The 19,629-nt window shown below is 39.8% G+C and overlaps 1 protein-coding gene and 1 pseudogene across 4 annotated transcripts in view; both read right to left on the bottom strand.

Moving 5' to 3' along the window:
* The window catches only part of SENP2 (SUMO specific peptidase 2), a 32,211-nt gene extending 15,264 nt beyond the window's left edge, over positions 1-16,947 (bottom strand). Inside the window, exons 1-9 of one of the 4 annotated variants that reach the window (XM_045502689.1) lie at positions 16,646-16,947; positions 14,583-14,638; positions 9,971-10,104; positions 9,302-9,368; positions 6,941-7,031; positions 4,280-4,448; positions 2,432-2,535; positions 1,030-1,124; positions 551-602 (exon numbers count right to left, since the gene is read on the bottom strand). In XM_045502689.1, coding sequence (XP_045358645.1) covers positions 551-602; positions 1,030-1,124; positions 2,432-2,535; positions 4,280-4,448; positions 6,941-7,031; positions 9,302-9,368; positions 9,971-10,104; positions 14,583-14,638; positions 16,646-16,746 — 869 coding nt within the window. In that variant the 5' untranslated portion in view covers positions 16,747-16,947. Of the gene's footprint in view, positions 1-550; positions 603-1,029; positions 1,125-2,431; positions 2,536-4,279; positions 4,449-6,940; positions 7,032-9,301; positions 9,369-9,970; positions 10,105-14,582; positions 14,639-16,409; positions 16,576-16,645 lie in introns of those variants that run through there. The other 3 variants (XM_045502691.1, XM_045502690.1, XM_045502692.1) reach the window with 3 other exon arrangements.
* Positions 16,948-18,358: 1,411 nt separating this feature from the next.
* LOC123611148 overlaps positions 18,359-19,629 on the bottom strand; it is a 61,550-nt pseudogene continuing 60,279 nt past the window's right edge.

Genomic DNA, 19,629 nt, shown 5'->3' on the forward strand with positions numbered 1-19,629 from the left:
GGTCCGTGGGTTCGAGCCCCGCATCAGGCTCTGGGCTGATGGCTCAGAGCCTGGAGCCTGTTTCCGATTCTGTGTCTCCCTCTCTCTCTGACCCTCCCCCGTTCATGCTCTGTCTCTCTCTGTCCCCCAAAAAATAAATAAAAACGTTGGAAAAAAAAAAATAGGCAGGTGGACCAGATTTGGACAATGGCCCATAGTCTACCCCAAACTCTGTTATCAAGGAACTATCATCCAAAATACTAAGGGCACACAGAACTGCCTTCACTGTTCTTATACTAGAGGTGCTAATGCCTAAAGATGCCTACCACAACCACACTCCTATCCAAGTGGTACCTGCCTGCATCTCCCAACCCCTAAAGCCCAGAAGAGAAGAGCACCCTCTGAGCTAGGGTGGGCATTAGACACAACAGCTACCCGTGTACCCATATATGCTAACCAGCTACCAGAGCTGAGTAGAGTTCATAAGTCTTTAGACATAGTTATTCATAAAAATAGCTTACAAAGAAAATAATCCATCAAAAGAAAACTTAGAATGAACTGAACCATGTACCTCTTCTCACTTCTCACTGAGCATAGAGGTCCCCTTGTTTCAACAACTCTATCTGCAAAGATGACAAAGAAAAGATTGAATGTTTCCTTTATTAACCAACCATATAGCTAGAATTTCAACTTACGCAGTTTCCAAAGTATCAAGACATTCACTTATCATTTAGTGCCGTTAGTGAACAGCCAGTGGAGAAATATGAAGAAATTAACAAAATAAATATTAAGAAACTAACTCTAGGCTCACAAAATACTTGCTATGTAGAAGCTAAGAATAACAATCAAGAGGTATTTTATGAATCTACCTCATCTTGAAATCGCTTTTTTACTAAAGTACTTGTACTGAATAAGACCAAGTCAATGCCCTGGGTCAGACAATGTTTTAAAGTTTGGTACACCATCTTTCACTAGCACATCATTTCTCAATTTCGTATGCACATGAACTAAGGTCAATACATGGAGATAGGGCTAAATCTGGGAACTCACATTGTTTTGGAACAAACTGAGTTGTTTTGACTCCGTGACTTTGCTCTTCCCCCCAGCCTTTGGTCTTTAATGTGTCCATGTGACTTCTTTGAGAGCTTAGAAACATAAAAAGTGAAGAAGGTCAAATACAAAAGGAAAGTCCACCATAAATATTCACGATCTCCGACTGACAAGCTTCTCGAAATAGGAGTTATTGATTACCCTGTAACTTCAAAATTATGAGAGGATGCAACATAGTAACATCTGGGACTTGGATACAAGGAGTGTAATCCTGATTCTAATACCTCAGCCAAGTTACCTAACCTCCAGTTTCTCTGTAAAATTGGATGTTCTCAATCCCCAGCACCACCCTGACTAAAAAAATCTCAGTGTGATAAAACTCAGGTTAAAAGATGAAAAATTTTAAATGATATAATGAAATGGACCCTGAAACCATACAATAAAAGCAGGACTGTAAACGGCAAAATAGTTTGAGGATTTTGCCAACATGATAAAAGCAAAAGCTCAGGAAGCATACTGCTGCTTCCAACAGTGGCTAATCAAAACGGAGAAAATATTAACATTCTGCCTAAGAGAATACAAAAAAATCTCACAGCAAAAGTTAAAATTCCTAGACAAATAATCTTCCGCTATTTGTACATTCAACAAGCTAGACAGTCCTGTGACTTTTTCACCTTCAACTTGCCGTTACATAATTTCCAGGATCTTCCCCACCCCCACCATGTATTCTCACACCACTTGTTAGAATTATCACCTGTGCCTCAATCCTGAGCTCATATATTTTTTGTCCCTTTTTTACAGGCTAATATAAGGCCAGACATCAGCTCCTTCTGCCACTGTCATCTATTTTCCCAAAGCACTAGAATATTTAATTAACAAACAAGAAGCCTTATAAGAAAAACTTTCTATGACCTGGGGTGACTTGAATCTCGTCTCTGAAGTGGAGGACTTCCAATTGTGCAAAAATGCATTCACTAACATGCCACTGGGACTGTGTGTATATCTGACAGAGAAGCTGGGATGGGAGGGAGAACTGGGCTGAAAAGGGGAAGGAGGGAGAAAGGGACAGAGAAAGACAAGAGATTGTGGGAAATGTGAGTGCTGGAGTGTTCGAAAAACCTCTCTGCTCAGTAAGAACCTGACTTCAACCTGTAATTCTACTTTTCTATATCAGAGTTTCAAGAGTTCATGTGAACAAAAGAGTCCAAAGCTGACAGAAAATTCTGTTTTGCAAAACCACTGCCGTGTGTCTCATTACTAGATACAACATTCAGGCATATAACAAGGCTAATTCTCTCAAAGCTAACCTCTTTTTTCAACAAAGCCCTTCTCACCAATCCCCTGTCCAAAAATAAGGAAAAAGATGTCTGGCAAAGCATTTATTTTGTTAGCTCATTTCTACCTGTGATAAGTTGAAGTTACAGAAGGAACAGAGTTTCCATGACCACCTTCTTTAAGTCGCTCCAATAACCTTCGGTATTTCTCCCTTTCCTCTTTCTGAACACCCTAAGTAAAAGAAAGCATGTTAGTTAAGTACTGTAACATTAAACCTATCATTAAATCCTAAACAGAAACTAAGAGGTCAAATGCTGCCCACAAACGTGTTTTATTTGTCAGCATTTTAAAAATTTCTTTGAGTTCCCAACTTCACAAATCTGAAAAGAAAAATCCAAACATCTGGCCTGTTTCAAAAAACTGAATCAACAATGTGGAGCTGTGTAGGGCTATTCTCCTTAGATGGGCCATTCACTCCAGCCCACTTCACTCATTTGTGTTACCTGCTTGACTCAGATGGCATCTAGGTTTTTGACAGCAGTTTTTTGTCAACCACAAAAAACTCAACGGAAATAATCCACCTGCATATTTAGAACATTCAGCTTCCACAGTGAATATGGTCTCACTAAGTCACCAATGACTTCCATGGCCAGACCCAGCAGATACTTCTTCAGCCCTCATGTTACTCGACCACTCTCTCTGGCATCTCACCCTGCTGACCTCACCTTGCCTTCCTAGACTATACACTCCTGATTTCTTCTTATCTTCTTAGTCTCCACTGCCAATTATTTCTCCTTCTGCCTGCCCTCAAATACAGGCAGTCTGCCTGTCATCTCTTCTCACACTACATTCTCTCCCTGAGTCATCTCTCCCTTGATTTATTGAACACCGATACACAGAAGATACAGAAATGTGTCTCTAACCCTGCCTTCTTCTTATAACTCCCATCACCTATATCCAAGAGTCTACAGACAGGTCTTGCGGTTTCACAGGCACTTTAAACAATGTCCCAAAACTGAAGTCATCATCTTCCCCCTACACACACTGGGTATCTTGGTCAGTGACCAAGACTGAAATCTGAGACTCAGGCTCTTCTCTCTAGCTTTGTATTACACTTAACCAATGAAAATGTCCTTGCTAATATTACCTTCTAATATTTCTAGAATATATCCTGTGTGCACCTCATATATATTTGCTCAGTCTCATCTCTGACTTCTCACCTAAGAGGTACTGGAGCCTACTTCCATCCCTTCCTCCCTCTGCTTGCCTCTGTGGGTTCACCTAGTTAGGCACAAGCTCCGAGAGGATGGGGGCTACATTTTATTCAATTTTTGAATTGAACTGAATTGAATTTGAATTGAATTGCTGACAACTAGCACAACACCTGGGCCTAAAATAAGTAATTCTTAGACAAATTGAACTAAGTGGCTCAGAAAACCATCCAGCAAATTGCACTAGGTGATGGTCCTGAGAAATGCCATGGATACACAAATAATTCTAAATTTTCCTAGAATAAGCAAAGATTTCAAGAGGGAAGTAAAAAGAAGACTGTTGATGAAGACATCATGCTAAGTACCCTGAAAAGGGAAGGAAAAAGCAGACGTGTTCACCATTTACTTCTCTTACTTAGCCACAGTTATTACACTTCATGAAAGAAACAAGTTAAAATAATTCAAACAGCGAAAAGGAATACAATCTCCTCTCTTTCTAGCATGATTCCTTTTTCTGTCCCACAGTGAAAAAGAATCTGAAAATTGACTAACTTATATACGTATAGAAGCCTCCAGAAGTATCAGTGGTTACTTGTTTAGCATCAGACATGGTGGTGGGGCCACGCACTAAAAGGGAGACTGGGAAATTTACAGTGTACATCCTTTTCTTACCTTTTGAATTTTGTACTCCAGTACACATACTATTTATTCCCCTAAAAATTCATAAAATATTTTTTAAAAGAGATCAGGCTAAAACGGCTTACCTCCTCCACAGTACAGTGGGGACGCCTCAGACCCTTGCCACCCTCTTCAGAAATCATCTCTGTTACAACCTGTTCCTGAGGCTTCCAGGTTAAAGAACTTTCTGAAGGGCCTTTGCTGTGGCGACGGCCACCGGGTCTTCTACTATACCCTTCTGAGTTCAAAGTAAAACTGCGAGACAGAAAAAAAGAAAAGAAAAAATTATCGCCAAACTGCTTAAATTGCCATTATTTAATCTCCCAAACCATCCTGTGATTAAGCTGTCTGTCCTAGGTTGAGCCTGCTCCTGGCAAACCAGAAAACTACCACTCACAACAGTTAAATCGGTCTCTAAAGTGGAGGGCACCCCAGCATTCCGCCCTGGAATGTCTGTTTGCAGCAACAGGGCTGCCACACGGAAGCCTCTGCCTTCTTCCTCATGCTCACATGTCCAACCACAACTCTGGATTTAGCTGTGTTATTACACATACCCTCCTCAGACACTACACTCTCGCTTTAGTCACCTGCACCAGTGGCATTACTGATTCGTGTGACTCCCTGTTTACTGTGTCTATCCCACACTAAACTTCAAATTCCATGAAAACAGAGATGACATCCTTTCACCACTGTACCCTAGTACAGGACCTAAGCCAAAAGGCACTCAGTAAATATCCACTGAATGCTGAATTAATGAATGCTAAAGAAATGGAAGCCATGAAGCCCCCACCCAGTCCTTGTTGCTGGTGACACAGCCTGCTTCTCCTGATGTCATTAGTAATGTGTCAAACTGGTATCATACCCCTCTTGATGAGATATTTTAAAGAAGATAAACCACTGATGTAGTATTTTCACAAAACGAAAAAAAACAAACAAAAAAACACTGCATAATCTTGAACAAATAATAAGTAAACATCAGACAAAATTAAAGAACGTTCTACAAAAGAAATGCCTTCGACTCTGTAAAAATATCCATGCCATCAAGGACAAAGAAAGGCTAAGGAATTGTTCCAGATTAAAGGAGATCAAAAAGCCATGAAAATTAAATGTAATACATGACCCTGCACTGAATCCTTGACCAGAAAAAAAATAATCTCTATAATGGAAAAATTTTAATGAGATTATAGAATAGTATTGTACCAATGTTAAATTTTCTGATTTTGTTAATCTGTGATTATGTAAGTGAATGTCCTCACGCTTAAGAAATAAACACGCTCATGAGCTTATGATTAAAGGAGCATGAGCCTAAGACTTACTCTCAAAAGCTTCGAAAAAAATATTAGGTATATATGACAGAGCATGATGAAGCAAATGAGGCAAAATGGTAATAACTGGTGCAAGAGGGGGAGGGGCAGAGAGAGGGGGAGAGAATCTCAAGCAGGCTCTACGATGTCAGCACAGAGCCTGACACAGGACTCAATCTCATAAACCATGAGATCATGACCTGAGCCGAAATCAAGAGTCAGATGCTCAACTGACGGAGCCACCCAGATGCCCCTATAGAGTTTTAAAATACATAAAGACAAAATACATGAAGCAAAAACTGACATAACTAGATGGAAAAATAGACACATCCATAATTATAGTAGAAAACATCAACACTCCTCGGTCATCAATCCATAAAAAGGTAGGTACAAAATCAGTAAGACCCTGGTTGATGCTTATGGTAATTCTCTACAACAACAGTGTAGACTATATGCACATAATGGTAATTTTAGAGTGGAAACATATCAATCACAATTTGTACATATAATTTTGGAAGACATGGTGTGCCATAAAATGTCTCCTAGGAATGTGTTTACTCTGCAAGGAAATTAAATGTTGTTCTACATAAATGTTAGCGAATATAAAAAAAAGAAGAAGAAGAAGAAAAAAGAAAATCAGTAAGACTGTAAAACATTATCAGTCAACTTGACCTAACTGGCAATCTAGAACATTCCACCTAAAAATAACAGAATACATATTCTTTTCAAGTGCACATTGAACATCATCCAGGCAGGCCATATTCAGGTCATAAAACAAAGGTTAACAAATTTTAAAGAACTGGAATTATACTACCGTATATCTCTGACAGTAATGGAATTAAATGAGAAACAACAAAATGATATTTGTACTTTCTCTCTTAACCCTACAATCAGCTATTTATTCAACAAAGTGAGAACACAGAAAGGAGAAGAAAATTACTAATAAAAACATTTCATAAAACTGATGTGTTTAGTATACGGAAACTTATCATGGTTTCTGCACTTTCTATACGTATATTATGCTTCCAAAATAAAGTTTAGGGAAAAAATTAAATTTAGGGGAGGTGGGGGGGGGATGGGTGAAATAGGCGACGGGGATTAAAGAGTACACTTATGACGGGGAATTGAGCAATGTGTATAAATGTTGACTCACTCTATGGTACAGCTAAAACTAACATTAACACTGTATGTTAACTATACTAGAATTAAAATAAAAAACTTAAAAAAATAAAGTTTAGAAGTGAGCAACAAATCTTTTTTAAAAGGTTTACAACATCAGATGCTATAAGCATATGATGATATAGAAAGAGTAACACACACCTGAGTTCAAATCTCTCAACAGCTGTATGATATCTGGCAAATTACTAAACTCGGAGTACTTCTTAACAAGATTACATAAAAGAATAAGTTTCCATTTACAGGAAGGCAGAATTTAACACTTACCCAAAGGAAGGCAGGACTCTGCGAGGCTGATCTCGGGTTACTGTCACTCTGATCTTTGGATAGTCACTTATTCCATTAGGAGATTTATTACCTATTTTAAAAATGCATTTGTAATTGTAAAAAAAAAAAAAACAAAAAACAACCCAACCCAAAAACCTGTGAACAGTCTGCATTAGAAAATCTGTGAGCAGGCTACATTGTAGAACTAAATACCCTATTCTTTCAAATTCTATTACTATATAGCACAGAGATCCAGTACAAATTGTAAAAGTTGAAGGAAAAGCAATAGTGCTTAGTTTGCCTTGGACCTCAGAGAGACCGTAAAAATTCACAGGCAAGCTCTTCAAGTTTCACTTGCATCCTGGGACCATCAAGAAGCATGGGGAACTCAGCGATTACAAACTCCCTGTAATCTAATCAAATTGAGTGAGTTGTTCAAATCATTTCTTCTTCCCAAGAAAACAGAAGTTATTATTATTATTTTTAAACAGAAGTTATTTTTAAATGAAAACTTGCTATAGGCTACTACAGTTCACTGGAAGCTTCCAACACTTATGAGACGGTTACTATACCTCAAAAACAAGTAACCACACTTTCATCAGCCCCATTCACTGCTGGAGCTATTATAGAGGTGTAGAGTCTCTGAGGACTCCAAAATGTAAAGAGATTTAAAACTGAAAGTTTTTTCATTTAAGTCTGTAGCAGCAAAACTTAAACTGACCTGAATTCATTTGTTTGCAAAATCTGATTTGAACCACTGTTCAATCCTAATGGATTGTTAACAATATTCAATAAACACAACATATCTAAAATATGAAAGATTCTAATTCCCAAGCCCATCTTCAAGGGTTTCAGATAAGAGACTGTACAAGAAAGGTGCCCTAGGAATATCTGTGTTTCTCTGACTAGGCTACACAAATACACAGAAACATAGTGTTGGTACCTCAGGCACAAGACAAAGGTATCATCCCTTCCATATGTCCAACTTAATAATAAATAACTTTTTTAATAGTTTTTTTTAATGTTTATTTTATTTTTGAGAGAGAGAGCACAAGCAGGGGAAGGTGGTGGGGGGTGGGGGGAGCAGGGGATCTGAAGCAGGCTCCAGGCTCTGTGTTGACAACAGAGAGCCCAATGTGGGGCTCAAACTCATGAACTGTGAGATTCTGACCTGAGCTGAAGTAGGATGCTTAACCGACTGAGACACCCAGATGCCCCGAAGATAAATAACTTTTAATATTTATATATTCAAATGATACGAATAGATTATAAAATCTAATTTGTATTGCTTCTAAAATGAAAGACTGCAAAAAAAAGTATCATCTTTGTTCCAGGTCTTTTGGAACTAGATTCTCAGACTCAGGGGTATGCATTTACTCCCCTTTGCTCTTCTCTTCTACCAGAGATACTTTACTAAAAAAGTTTGAGTAGCACTACTGTAAGGTTTTTGTCATTTCCTCAATTTCTTCTATTTTTGATCTCTGAACCCACAACTTTTCTAAAAGCTTTTTTCTCTTTCTCTCAAACTTCATATGCTGTGTGACAGAGATCACAGCCATTTTCAGGAGTCTGGATTCTTCCTATTCTTCCCCATGATAGAATTTTATACAGTATGTACAATAATTACAATTCAACTTTGGGCTCCAACAACATATGGAGATTCGTAATCCATAAAAATATAAGAACTGGAAACTTAAAGTTGCTTCCCAATCAGATGATGTTCCTCAAAGGCAGGGTTTAATTATTTTGTTATTTGTTTTATATTTTGTTATGAAAAGTTTTAATTATTGTTTTGTTATTTTGTTATTCTTGATAACTTAACGCATGCCTAGCACAGAGTAAGCTCTCAGGAAATTTTTTTTTTTTTTTTTTTTTTTTAATTTTTTTTTTTTCAACATTTATTCATTTTTTGGGACAGAGAGAGACAGAGCATGAACGGGGGAGGGGCAGAGAGAGAGGGAGACACAGAATCGGAAACAGGCTCCAGGCTCCGAGCCATCAGCCCAGAGCCTGACGCGGGGCTCGAACTCCCGGACCGCGAGATCGTGACCTGGCTGAAGTCGGACGCCTAACCGACTGCGCCACCCAGGCGCCCCTCTCAGGAAATGTTTTTATTTGTTTTTTTTTTTTATGAATGAACCTTGAACTAAGTCACATTAAAGACACTGATAATACAAAAACACAACCAGTAAATTCAATGACAATTCTAAAAGAAAGCTATTTCATTTTTAGAATGGTAGAGAGAATATGTCTATGTTCTTATCCCAACCCAAATCAGTGTTTTCCTTTCATATTCTCAAAACTCAGAAAACAGAGGCAGAAGGAGGTAGAGGAAAGCAGAAAGATTTTTGACCACCTCACCCAGTTTCAGCATGTTGTTCCAGGATCCAGAACCTGTCAGTTCACAAGATGAAGAATTCGAAAATACCTTAAAATCAAATAGAACCACCTCTGTAGTATCTAAATTTTAGAATTTAAGTAAGTTCTTAATATAAAAAAAATCACTCTATTGGTGATTATTTTGCTAGCTCACAGAAGAGACATCATTAGTGAGACCAAAGGTTTAACTGGTGAAGACTCACAAAATTATGTACAAAATAACAATTCTAGGTTCTTTACATATAGTACTTAAATAAGAAAAGATGTATTAGTAGCTGGGTTCTTTATAAATATTTTTTAACTGCATAATTTCTTAACTTTTAAATTCTTGGCCTTTATATCAACATTAATAAAGAATGGTTCTGGGGGGGAAAAAAAAGAATGTTTTTGGAATCAATGTTTCTGGGAAAAAGTCATTCTACTCATTAATTCCTAAAAAGAGAATATTTCTTTTTTTTTAATAAAATGTTATTTATTTAAGTAATCTCTGTATCTAACGTGGGGCTTGAACACACGACCCCAAGATCAAGAGTTGCATGCTCTCTGACTGAGCCAGCCAAACATCCCATAAAAAGAGAATATTTCTAAAATTTAATTTTAATGATGAAGTACAAAAATCAGTAGCCCCAATGGAACCCTATCCCCACTGACCTCTCCTGAAGGGGCCACATTCCGTGTTCCATTACAAGCAGAAGTTACCATGGGCTTTGTGGTCAGCTGGAATGGGAATCCAAATAAGCTGGCAGCATTGTAGAGACTGGTTTTCACTTGGTGAATGAAATAATCTAGAAAATATAGTATAGATTATACACATATAGAGTAATACACTTCTAGCAAAAAATTAAGAGTATGTCTTAGAAAGGCCTCTCTCAATCTTTATTAGAAGTCCTACTTTCAATCACTGAGATAAGACGGTAACTGTAAAAGTAATTTTTCTCCTATCTGAATAACTGAAATTCCAGCATTCCAGCATTTGGAGGTTTTTTTGTTTTGTTTTTTGAGTTGCTTTTTGGGTTTTTGTTTTTTTTTTAAGTAAACTCTAGGCCCAACATGGGACTTGAACTCACAATCCCAAGTTCAAGTTCAAGAGTCGCATGCTCTACTAACTGAGCCAGCCAGGTGCCCCAAAATTTTTGTTTATCAATAAAATATCTCTTCTGGGATGCTATACAAACATGAAATTATCACTTCAGCAAATCACATACTAATTCATAAAAAAAAATCCTAAAATGACAACTTTTTAAAAATGTTTATTTAGAGACAGAGAGAGAGCATGCACAAGTGGGAGGGGGCACAAAAGAGGGAGAGAGAATCCCAAGTAGGCTTTGCGCTGTCAGCAGAGCCCTACAAGGGGGCTCAATCTCAAGAACCATGAGATCATGACCTGAGCCAAATCGAGAGTTAGACACTTAACAAACTGAGCCAACCAGGCACCCATTGAAATGACCACTTTTAAGCAATGAGTTCTTCAGAATATATAAAATAAATAAGCCAGAGAGATAGGGGCATAACTTAACCTGCAGCATATAGACACTAAACGTGGCAGAATCCGACAGGAAGCACTATAATTTACTCACTGGTTTGTTCTTACTTCCTGGGAAGGTAACAATACACTCCTAAATAACTACTTACTAAGTGCCTATTATACATTGGCTACTTCCAAGGTGGAAATTAGTGAAGTATAAAACATGTAGCTCTTAAACATCTCTGATGAAATAAGGCTATTCCTCTACTGGAGAAGACATGTTAGATCTGATGCCCCTCCCTGCCACCAAAAATAAAGATTACAAAATAAGTAAGTAAACAAATAAGGGGGAAGGGTAAATTTCAGTACTTGCCCCACTTCCTCTTTTTAGGACACTACCCCTTTCTCATTTCCTACACTGTTGATTGGTTGTCTACAATTTCCTTTCTATTTCCCAGTTAAGGTATTTTAAACCACTAGCTTGAGAGAGAAAGAGACCATCAATTTAGCCACACTCTGCTAAATTTTTTTAGAGAAAAAAAAGCCTGAAACTGAAATGGTGGCTCTTAAACAACAAGCACTCCAGAACATATAAAATATAAAACAGAAATAGAAAGATAGGGGAATAATTTAAACAACAGGGAGATGGGGCACCTGGATGGCTCAGTCAGTTAAGCATTGAACTTCTGCTCAGGTCATGATCTCACGGGTTCCTGGGTTCGAGGCTCAAGCAGTGCTGAGCCTGCTTGAGATTCTCTCTCTCTCCTTTGCTCTCTGCCCCTGCCCCACTCGTGAGCGCACACATGCTCTCTCTGTCAAAATAAATAAATAAACTTAAAAAAAAATTCCAGATTATCCTCTAGTAATGTATCTTATGTTCTGCTGTGGTTTTTTTTTTTTTTTAATGTTCATTGATATTTGAGAGAGAGAGAGCACACACATGGGAGGGGCAGAGAGAGAGAGAGCAGGACAGAGGATCCAAAGAGGGCTCTGTATTGACAGCAGAGAGCCCAATGCAGGGCTCAAACTCACAAACCATGAGATCATGGCCTAAGCTGAAGTCGGATGCTTAACCGACTGAGCCACCCAGGTGCCCCTCTGCTGTGTTTTCTTAAGTGAAAGAGTAAGAGTTTTAGAGATTTATGCTTAACCACTAGACTGTCATTCAGGCCCCAGAGGGCATAGTATACTCGTAATAACTAACATAGTTAAATAACGGATGCTAAAAAGCATTGTAATACTTATTTTCCTACAAATTTGTCAGAATCTGAGTATTCCTTTTTTTTTTTTAATGTTTATGCATTTTTGAGAGAGAGAGAGAGAGAGCGAGCATGAGCTGGGGAGGTGCAGAGAGAGAGGGAAACACAGAATCTGAAGCAGGCTCCAGGCTCTGAGCTGTCAGCACCATGAGATCATGACCTGAGCTGAAGTCAGATGCTTTGACCTCGACTGAGCTACCCAGGCACCCCAAAATCTGAGTATTCCTAGAGACTAGGCCAAAAAAATCTAAATTACTCAAAAAAGAAAGGGGAGGGGGGAGAAAGGAGGACAGGAGAGGAGGGGAAGGAGGAGGAGGAGAGGAAGAAAGTAGACGGCCTATATAATGGGGATAAGACCACCTTACTTTCTTCACACTAGACTAGGTTAGATCTCTTAAAACCCCTCTGATCTGTAAGATCATAAGTCTGAGATTCTAAGGTCCCCTTTTCTTTTACCCTCCTTTCTTCCTCTCTCAAAAGCAACTAAGAGAGTTGTATTATCCAACACAGTTGCCAATGGCCACATGTAGTTACCTAAGTTTATATTTAGTTAAAATTAAATTCAGTTCCTCAGGCACACTGGCCCCATTTCAAGTGTTCAACAGGCATCATCACAGAGAGGTCTATTGGATGCAGTGCTGTAGACCTTTACAAACTCTGCCAATAAGGATTATATCCTCTACCCACTGCTTCCCCCTTGGTTCCCATCTATAATTTCAATTCAGAAATTATAAAACATATTTCATGGAATCATGGAGGGAGAGATCTTTAACACGGAAGTCCATGAAATAGATGATTACCCTTATTATTTAAGGAACCTTCTATAATATCGCCAAAGTTCTTTTGTTTTTCTTGTTTTGTTGAAGTATAGTTGACACACAATGTTTTGTTGGTTTCAGGTGTAACCACTGTCAAAGTTTTTTATTTATATAAATAACTGTTACTTACTTATATTTTTGTTTAAAATTGACTCATGTTTTTTGCTAAATAAATGTATTTGAAAGGTAATTTTATACCACTACTCTAAATGTAAAGAAACATTCTTTGCCTTATAAAGAAATGAAAACATAAAAATGTTAAGTTCTAGCTGGGCCTATTAAAAGAAAGGAGAGTCACATGTAATAGCAAGTAATAAAAACAAACTAGCATTAAATCAGGATATTCTGCTTGAAATAATCAGAAAATTAAAAACAACTGAAAAGGATACAACATTTTACTATGTAACATAATTCACATGTTACTTAATGCTATGAAATGCTGTATCCCCTAAAATCCTTTCCTAAACTGATACCCATCTTGTGCTTTGAGAAACACTGTCCCAGTGAATTTAATATAAATTCCTCGCACTCAAAGTCCTCTTTAATTTGACATGCTTCTCTTTAGCCAACTTCTCCCCTGAATTCTATTCACTACTTCCTAAATTGCACAACTCTTCCATACTGTTCCCTCTGCTTAGAATGCTTTTCCTTCCTATTGCTCTGCTGATATCCCATCCACCCTTTAAGATCCATCTTACACACTAGCTCTTTCATCAAATATTTACTGAGACTTTTAATCAGCTGAAAATTGGACAGTATTTTGTTACTATCTTTCTTATTTCATTTATCACATCCCTTCTGACATTAGTAATAATTTATATGCTTGCCTTATACCCTCTACTATACAATTATATACCTCCACAATTGTAAGGTCCTTAAAAATAGAGACCCTGTCTTACTCATTTTTCTATTTCCTGTAGAACCTAACACATTGCTCAGCAGTAAGACATGCTTAATAATTGCTCATTGGATTTAAATGAAATCTTTTTTTTTTTTTTTAAGTTTTCTTTATTTATTTTGAGGGACAGCAAGAGAACCAGCAGGGAAAGAGGCAGAGAGAAAGAGAGAAAGAATCCCAAGCAGACTCTGTGCTGTCAACGCAAAGCCTGATGTGGAGCTCGAACTCGTGACCATGAGATCATGACCTGAACCCAAATCAAGAGTTGGACGCTCAACAGACTGAGCCATCCAAGTGCCCCTGGATTTAAATGAAATCTTAACAGACATTTCTACTCTTAACTACCACATCTGGAGGAGATCAAAATTCACATTCATTTTTGAGACAGAGGAAATATTATAGCACTCCATTTTGCCTTTTTTCCTTTAATCTAGTTTTATTCTCTTCTTTAAAGCTATGTCTAGCCTTCTGGATCCAGAGAAGTAAACAATTTGGGGCAACACATTAGATTCATTCACTCAGCTATATGAACTAGATGACTCAATTTGAAGTAGTTTTTACAGTGTTTTTTCCTCAAAAATAAAAAGCACCTTTTTTTATAGAAAGATTCAGAATTTTAAAATACACATTCAACACACAGGCTTATCTATCTGGAAGGATACTTAAGACCCTGATAACAGTCCCTAGAAAAGATAACTGAGTAGAAAAGGGACAGGAAAGAGACTTACTTTTCACAGCATAAACTTTTTACCTTTTGAATTTTGTTCCATGCATATACTTTTCCTACTAAAAAAAACTAATTTTTAAAATTCATATTCAATACCTAATCTTGGTCTTTTGGCTGGTATTTCATCAGTGTCCACTGTAGAAAACAAAGTGCTGAAAAGAAAAAGAGAAAAACATATATATATTTACATATACACACACATATCCATTTCTATAAGTAAACCTAATATGCATACAACACACCCCCTCCATCCACGTTGTCAAAAAATGAGACTCAACTGATGTTTGAAGAGAAAACACTCCTCTGTAGTAGGCCTTCACCATTTGAGGACTTAACACTCTTGTTTAAACTATTTGAAAGAGACCCAAAACTCCCTATCAAATGATAATCTGTAATCTGGCTAAATCACAAACTTGAAATTCGCCAGAAATCATTTGGCTAGTAAATGAACATAGGTGACAGCCTAGGGCTGGTATATCCTTTTTCTCTCCAGCAATGATTTTAAGACAACAAATAACTTCCTTTTGAAAGATGACAACATCTCCCCACCCTCACAAGAAAAGCCATCTTCTACTTCACTAGAAGCAGACAATATAAGAAGCCTTAAAATATAGTTCTTAGCCAGAAAAGGTGTTATATTTAACTGCATTTTTATCATGGAAACTATATTACAGTGGTAATAAAAAATTGGGGAATTCAGGAAAGTTTTTGGGCCTATATATACCTCAAGAATGTTAAAAGCTTACGGTATACTATAATCATCTTTCTAAAGATAATTATAATTGATCATTTTTACCAAAAAAAATTAACAGAATAAATCCCAGGAGAATACCATTCAGTTAATAACTTTGAACATCCCAGTAAGACCTCCTGGCTTCATTTTGACTGAAACATGGCTTACATTGTGAAGAATTGTTTTAGATAAAGGATGTGTAGTGAAGAACAGGGTTTTGATCTCCAAACCATTGTTTCACTCACTGGCAGGGATTCACAGCAGAAAGAAAGGACAGGAGAGGAAATTAATATTCTCTTATTCAATAAATATGTACAAGTACCTATCATGCACCAGCCTCAGCACAAGGCCGCTGAGGTAGAATAAACAAATACCACCCTTATAATACATTAAGCATCATTTAAGGCACTTTACAACATGCTCCCAAATGATCCTCTTATCAACCTCACAAAAAGGTAGAAAAGACTAAGTTGAAACCTTGGTTTCTCTAGAACACATGATGGAATGTAGCCAACAGCCTATTTCATCAATGATCTGCATTTTCAGACTCATGTATTAAATCACCTTGCTCTCTCAAGCTCCAAGAAACTATCCTTCAATAATCCTGGGCTTAATAAAAAAAATGAAATTAACACGGTCACTAAAAGTTGATGGGGGAGTAGAGAATTGGTATGGTCTTTTATTCTCTAGATTAATTCTCAAGCAAGGGGTACACACTATGAAATGAGACAAACCAAGGGGCAGATACTAAGTAAGAACAGTTTTAGTTTCCCCCAAAATTTTTTAAGCACAAACTAGTGATCTTTTTAAAGAAATGAGACACCTAATTTTCCCCCCCTCATATACTAACTCTAAAGCACAGAACCATCCTCCCTCCCTCCCTCGCAAAACACACACACACACACAGTTTGACAGCTGTTTCAGAACAAAACAGCTGCTGTTCTTTGGTGCTAAGAGAACAATTCTTGTAGTCAAAACGGCTTTGGTCAAGCTATGAATCTCCCTTCCTTTAGCTGCACTTATTGCCTACATATGACACTTGGGAGTGTGCTGTGTAAACAGTGAACCACAACACAGACACTATTCCTTCAATTGTTACTTTTCAACTAACGAAAGAGTAGCAAGATACAATAAAACCCCATTTGACAGCAATCAGCTCGGACTCTGACAAGAACATCAAAGATCCTAACCATCACGGTGCACTCCAAAGACAACTAGCTCGTTCCATCAGCAGCAGCCGCATCGCACAGCGTGGAGGGAGCGACTACGTCACCAGGATACCCGCGACTCGCACCTCCACCGCCTTGGCCTGGCCAACTGTTTCGGCAGAGCAGGGCCTGCCTGGCTGGATCAGCGCTCTCGGGGCCGAGCCCCGGGTGGGGGAGGGAGTACAGCCAGGCTGGCTCTCGGCCCCCTCTCCTCTCACCTGTTCGAGCGCCGCCTCTTCAGGAGGGCCCGGGCAGGGGGCACCGGCCGGTCACAGAAACGGAAAATGGTGCCGAGAATCCTAACCAGCCATTTGTACATACCAGGCCCAAGCAGCAGCGGCGGCCGACACACCCCGAGAAGCAAACCCCAGAGCTGTCGCCGCCGCTGCCGCCTTCGCCGCCTCGGCCACCACCGCCAAGGCTCAGTCGCCGACTTATGACGCGATTGGAGGGCCCACAGATAAAACGTCCTGAGGGCTATAGGAGGCCCCCCGCCTGCCACCACTCCTGACGTCACCTCCTCCCGCCGGACCGGAAAGCATCTTCGTCCTCAATCTGCGCACGCGCAGCTTCACCGCGTACCACATCCCGAACCTAGCAACCAGAATGCGTGCGAAACTGTCTCGGTCCAATCGTTGACGAGATCGAAAGGGCTGTGGGCGGGGCTTTCTGTTCGGCGTAGCCAGTCGCGAGACGGCCCGCCGGACAAGGCCCACAGGCCACAACAAGTGAGGCTTCCTCACCTGGGAGCCAGCGCTCCGGAGGCCTGAAATATACTGTAGGTACTCAGTAAATGTTTGTTGAGGGCACAAAATAAAGGTAGGTCAGAACAAATGTTTACCCTGCTAAGTGCCCTTTGGTTTGCATATACCTAAGGTCTAGCACTTTACCACGTATTGTCATGTTCGTTTCTCCCAGCAACCTCAGGCGATGGTGAGGAGTCTTGTGCCCATTTTTAATAAATCAGGAAATCAACTGCAGAGCGATTAAGTAATTTGTCTAAAGTCACAAAGCTAACTAGTGGCGTAGCAGGATTGGAACCGGGATCTCAGAACCAGCGCCAGTCCCTCGCCTGTGAGGCGAGTTTACTGGAAGAGACATGATTATAAATTACAAGATAATTGTGTGCAAAATGCAGTAGGAGCCAGAGAAAGGAAAACTACACGTTGGAGAGGGATAGGGAAGGGCATAATTCAAAGAAGGCTTCACAGAAACTTAAAGACAAGAGGTACCTGTGGCCTAGTACCTGCTAGTCTCCACCCCTGGGCTGGCAGGGAATGCAGATTAACTCTCCCTGTTATCTAGAGGTCATACTTCTGGTTAATTATCAATAAGAGAAAAAAGTCCCACCCTATTTAGGGACAAGAATATCCAGTCCCCTCCCCCAAACATTGCTGGAATCCTTTTCTGGCCCCACAAATCCATCCCTGACTACACTTGACCTTTACCTCTGATTTAGTTAAGGCCAGACTTCGGCCTTCCTTGAACTTAACAAAGGCACTCCCCATTACAGCCTCATCCTGTACTCAATAAAGTGTTCTGGAATTCTGGTGCAAGATACCACCTAGAGCTCCAGAACCACCTGTGGCTATCACCACTCTGGCTTGGGCATATGGGAGGCAGTTCCTAGAGAGTGGAACCAAATCCTAAATGTGGACATAGGCCCCTTCCATAATTCTACAAAACACAGTTAACACCAGACTGTTTTTTTTTTTTTAATTTTTTTCTAATGTTTATTTATTTCTTGAGAGAGACAGAGACAGAATGTGAGTGGGTTAGGGGCAGAGAGAGAGGGAGACACAGAATCCGAAACAGGCCCCAGGCTCTGAGCCATCAGCACAGAGCCCGACGCGGGGCTCGAACCCACGAGCTGTGAGATCATGACCTGAGCCGAAGTCGGACGCTCAACCGACTGAGCTACCCAGGCACCCCAACACCAGACTGTTAAGTCTGAAAGTTTGAGAATAGAAAGACCAGAAGTTTTGTGGGTTTTTTTTTTTAAAGAAACTGTTTCATTTCCATCAACCCTATTCCATATTGTTTGCCGTTGTAGAAAAGCAGCTTAAGACCACTCGGTGTTGTTCCTATCCATTCAGTGGTCTCAGCAGTGGGAGCTGCAGAACAGTCTTCACCGGCAGGCTGAGCACTCCGGTCTTCAGTAGAGGACTGCTGAATAGGCATAGAGGGCACCTGCACACCTTCAGTTCAGTCTGCAACTTCAGGGTGAGTAGCAGTGAACTCAGGAAGCTGCTCTTCCTTTTCAATCTCTTCAAGATCTCTGTAGAAGAGGAGACAGGTAGGACCTGATGGTGCCATAGATGTGCAGAACTTCCCAGGCCAGCATCCACCACATCAGACCCACTGAGTGAGCTCTCTTGTTGTAAGCGATAGCAATGTCTATATAGCACATAGGAGAGTTTGTGTTACATGAGCGATGGTAGGCAGGTTAACATAAGATGCCTCTGTGAGAGGCTAGTGGTCAGCCCTGGGATCTGTAACCACCAGAAGTCTCGGTTCCAGGAAGGCTGCCTGGATCTACTTAGTGAAGTTTCCAGGGGTGGAGCAGCCAGCAGCAGGGAGTGGCTCCAGTAGCAGCAGCAAACTTCAGCACAGCTCTCTGGCCAGTATTCCCAGATGATATGACACTGACATCAGCTGGGTTTTCAAGGCTCCAATGGCACAAGCTGCCAGCAGAAGCTTCTCTCAGGTTCTCTTCAGATTTATGATGTAGATCCCATCACTTTTCCTTTTGTAGGTGTACTGTTCCATTTGGAAGTCAAGGTTAGTGCCACTTAAGTGGGTTCCTGCTGCAAGGAATTTGAGGACATCCTCCTTCTTCATTTGCAGGCCATCATGGGCTCTGAACATTGTGAAAGTTTGCTTTAAGCTATGATGGGAATGTAGAACAAGACTGCTGTGTGGCCCCTCTCTGGGTAATTTGGAAAGCAAAGACCAGAAGATTTAGAAGTGGCTATTATCATCCATAGCCCATTGCTCATTGCCTCCCAGAAGGACTTTACTCCCCTCAAGGTCATCTCTCCACTCTTTTACAAGCCACCAACAGAAGAGAATTTTCTCTCCACCTCTACTCCAACCTATTTCAGGCTGGACTCCCGGTTAACTTAAAAAATAGTAGGGGCGCCTGGGTGGTGCAGTCGGTTGAGCGTCCGACTTCAGCCAGGTCACGATCTCGCGGTCCGTG

The sequence above is a fragment of the Leopardus geoffroyi genome, chromosome C2 (assembly GCF_018350155.1).
Source record: "Leopardus geoffroyi isolate Oge1 chromosome C2, O.geoffroyi_Oge1_pat1.0, whole genome shotgun sequence".
NCBI classification, from domain to species: Eukaryota; Metazoa; Chordata; class Mammalia; order Carnivora; family Felidae; genus Leopardus; species Leopardus geoffroyi.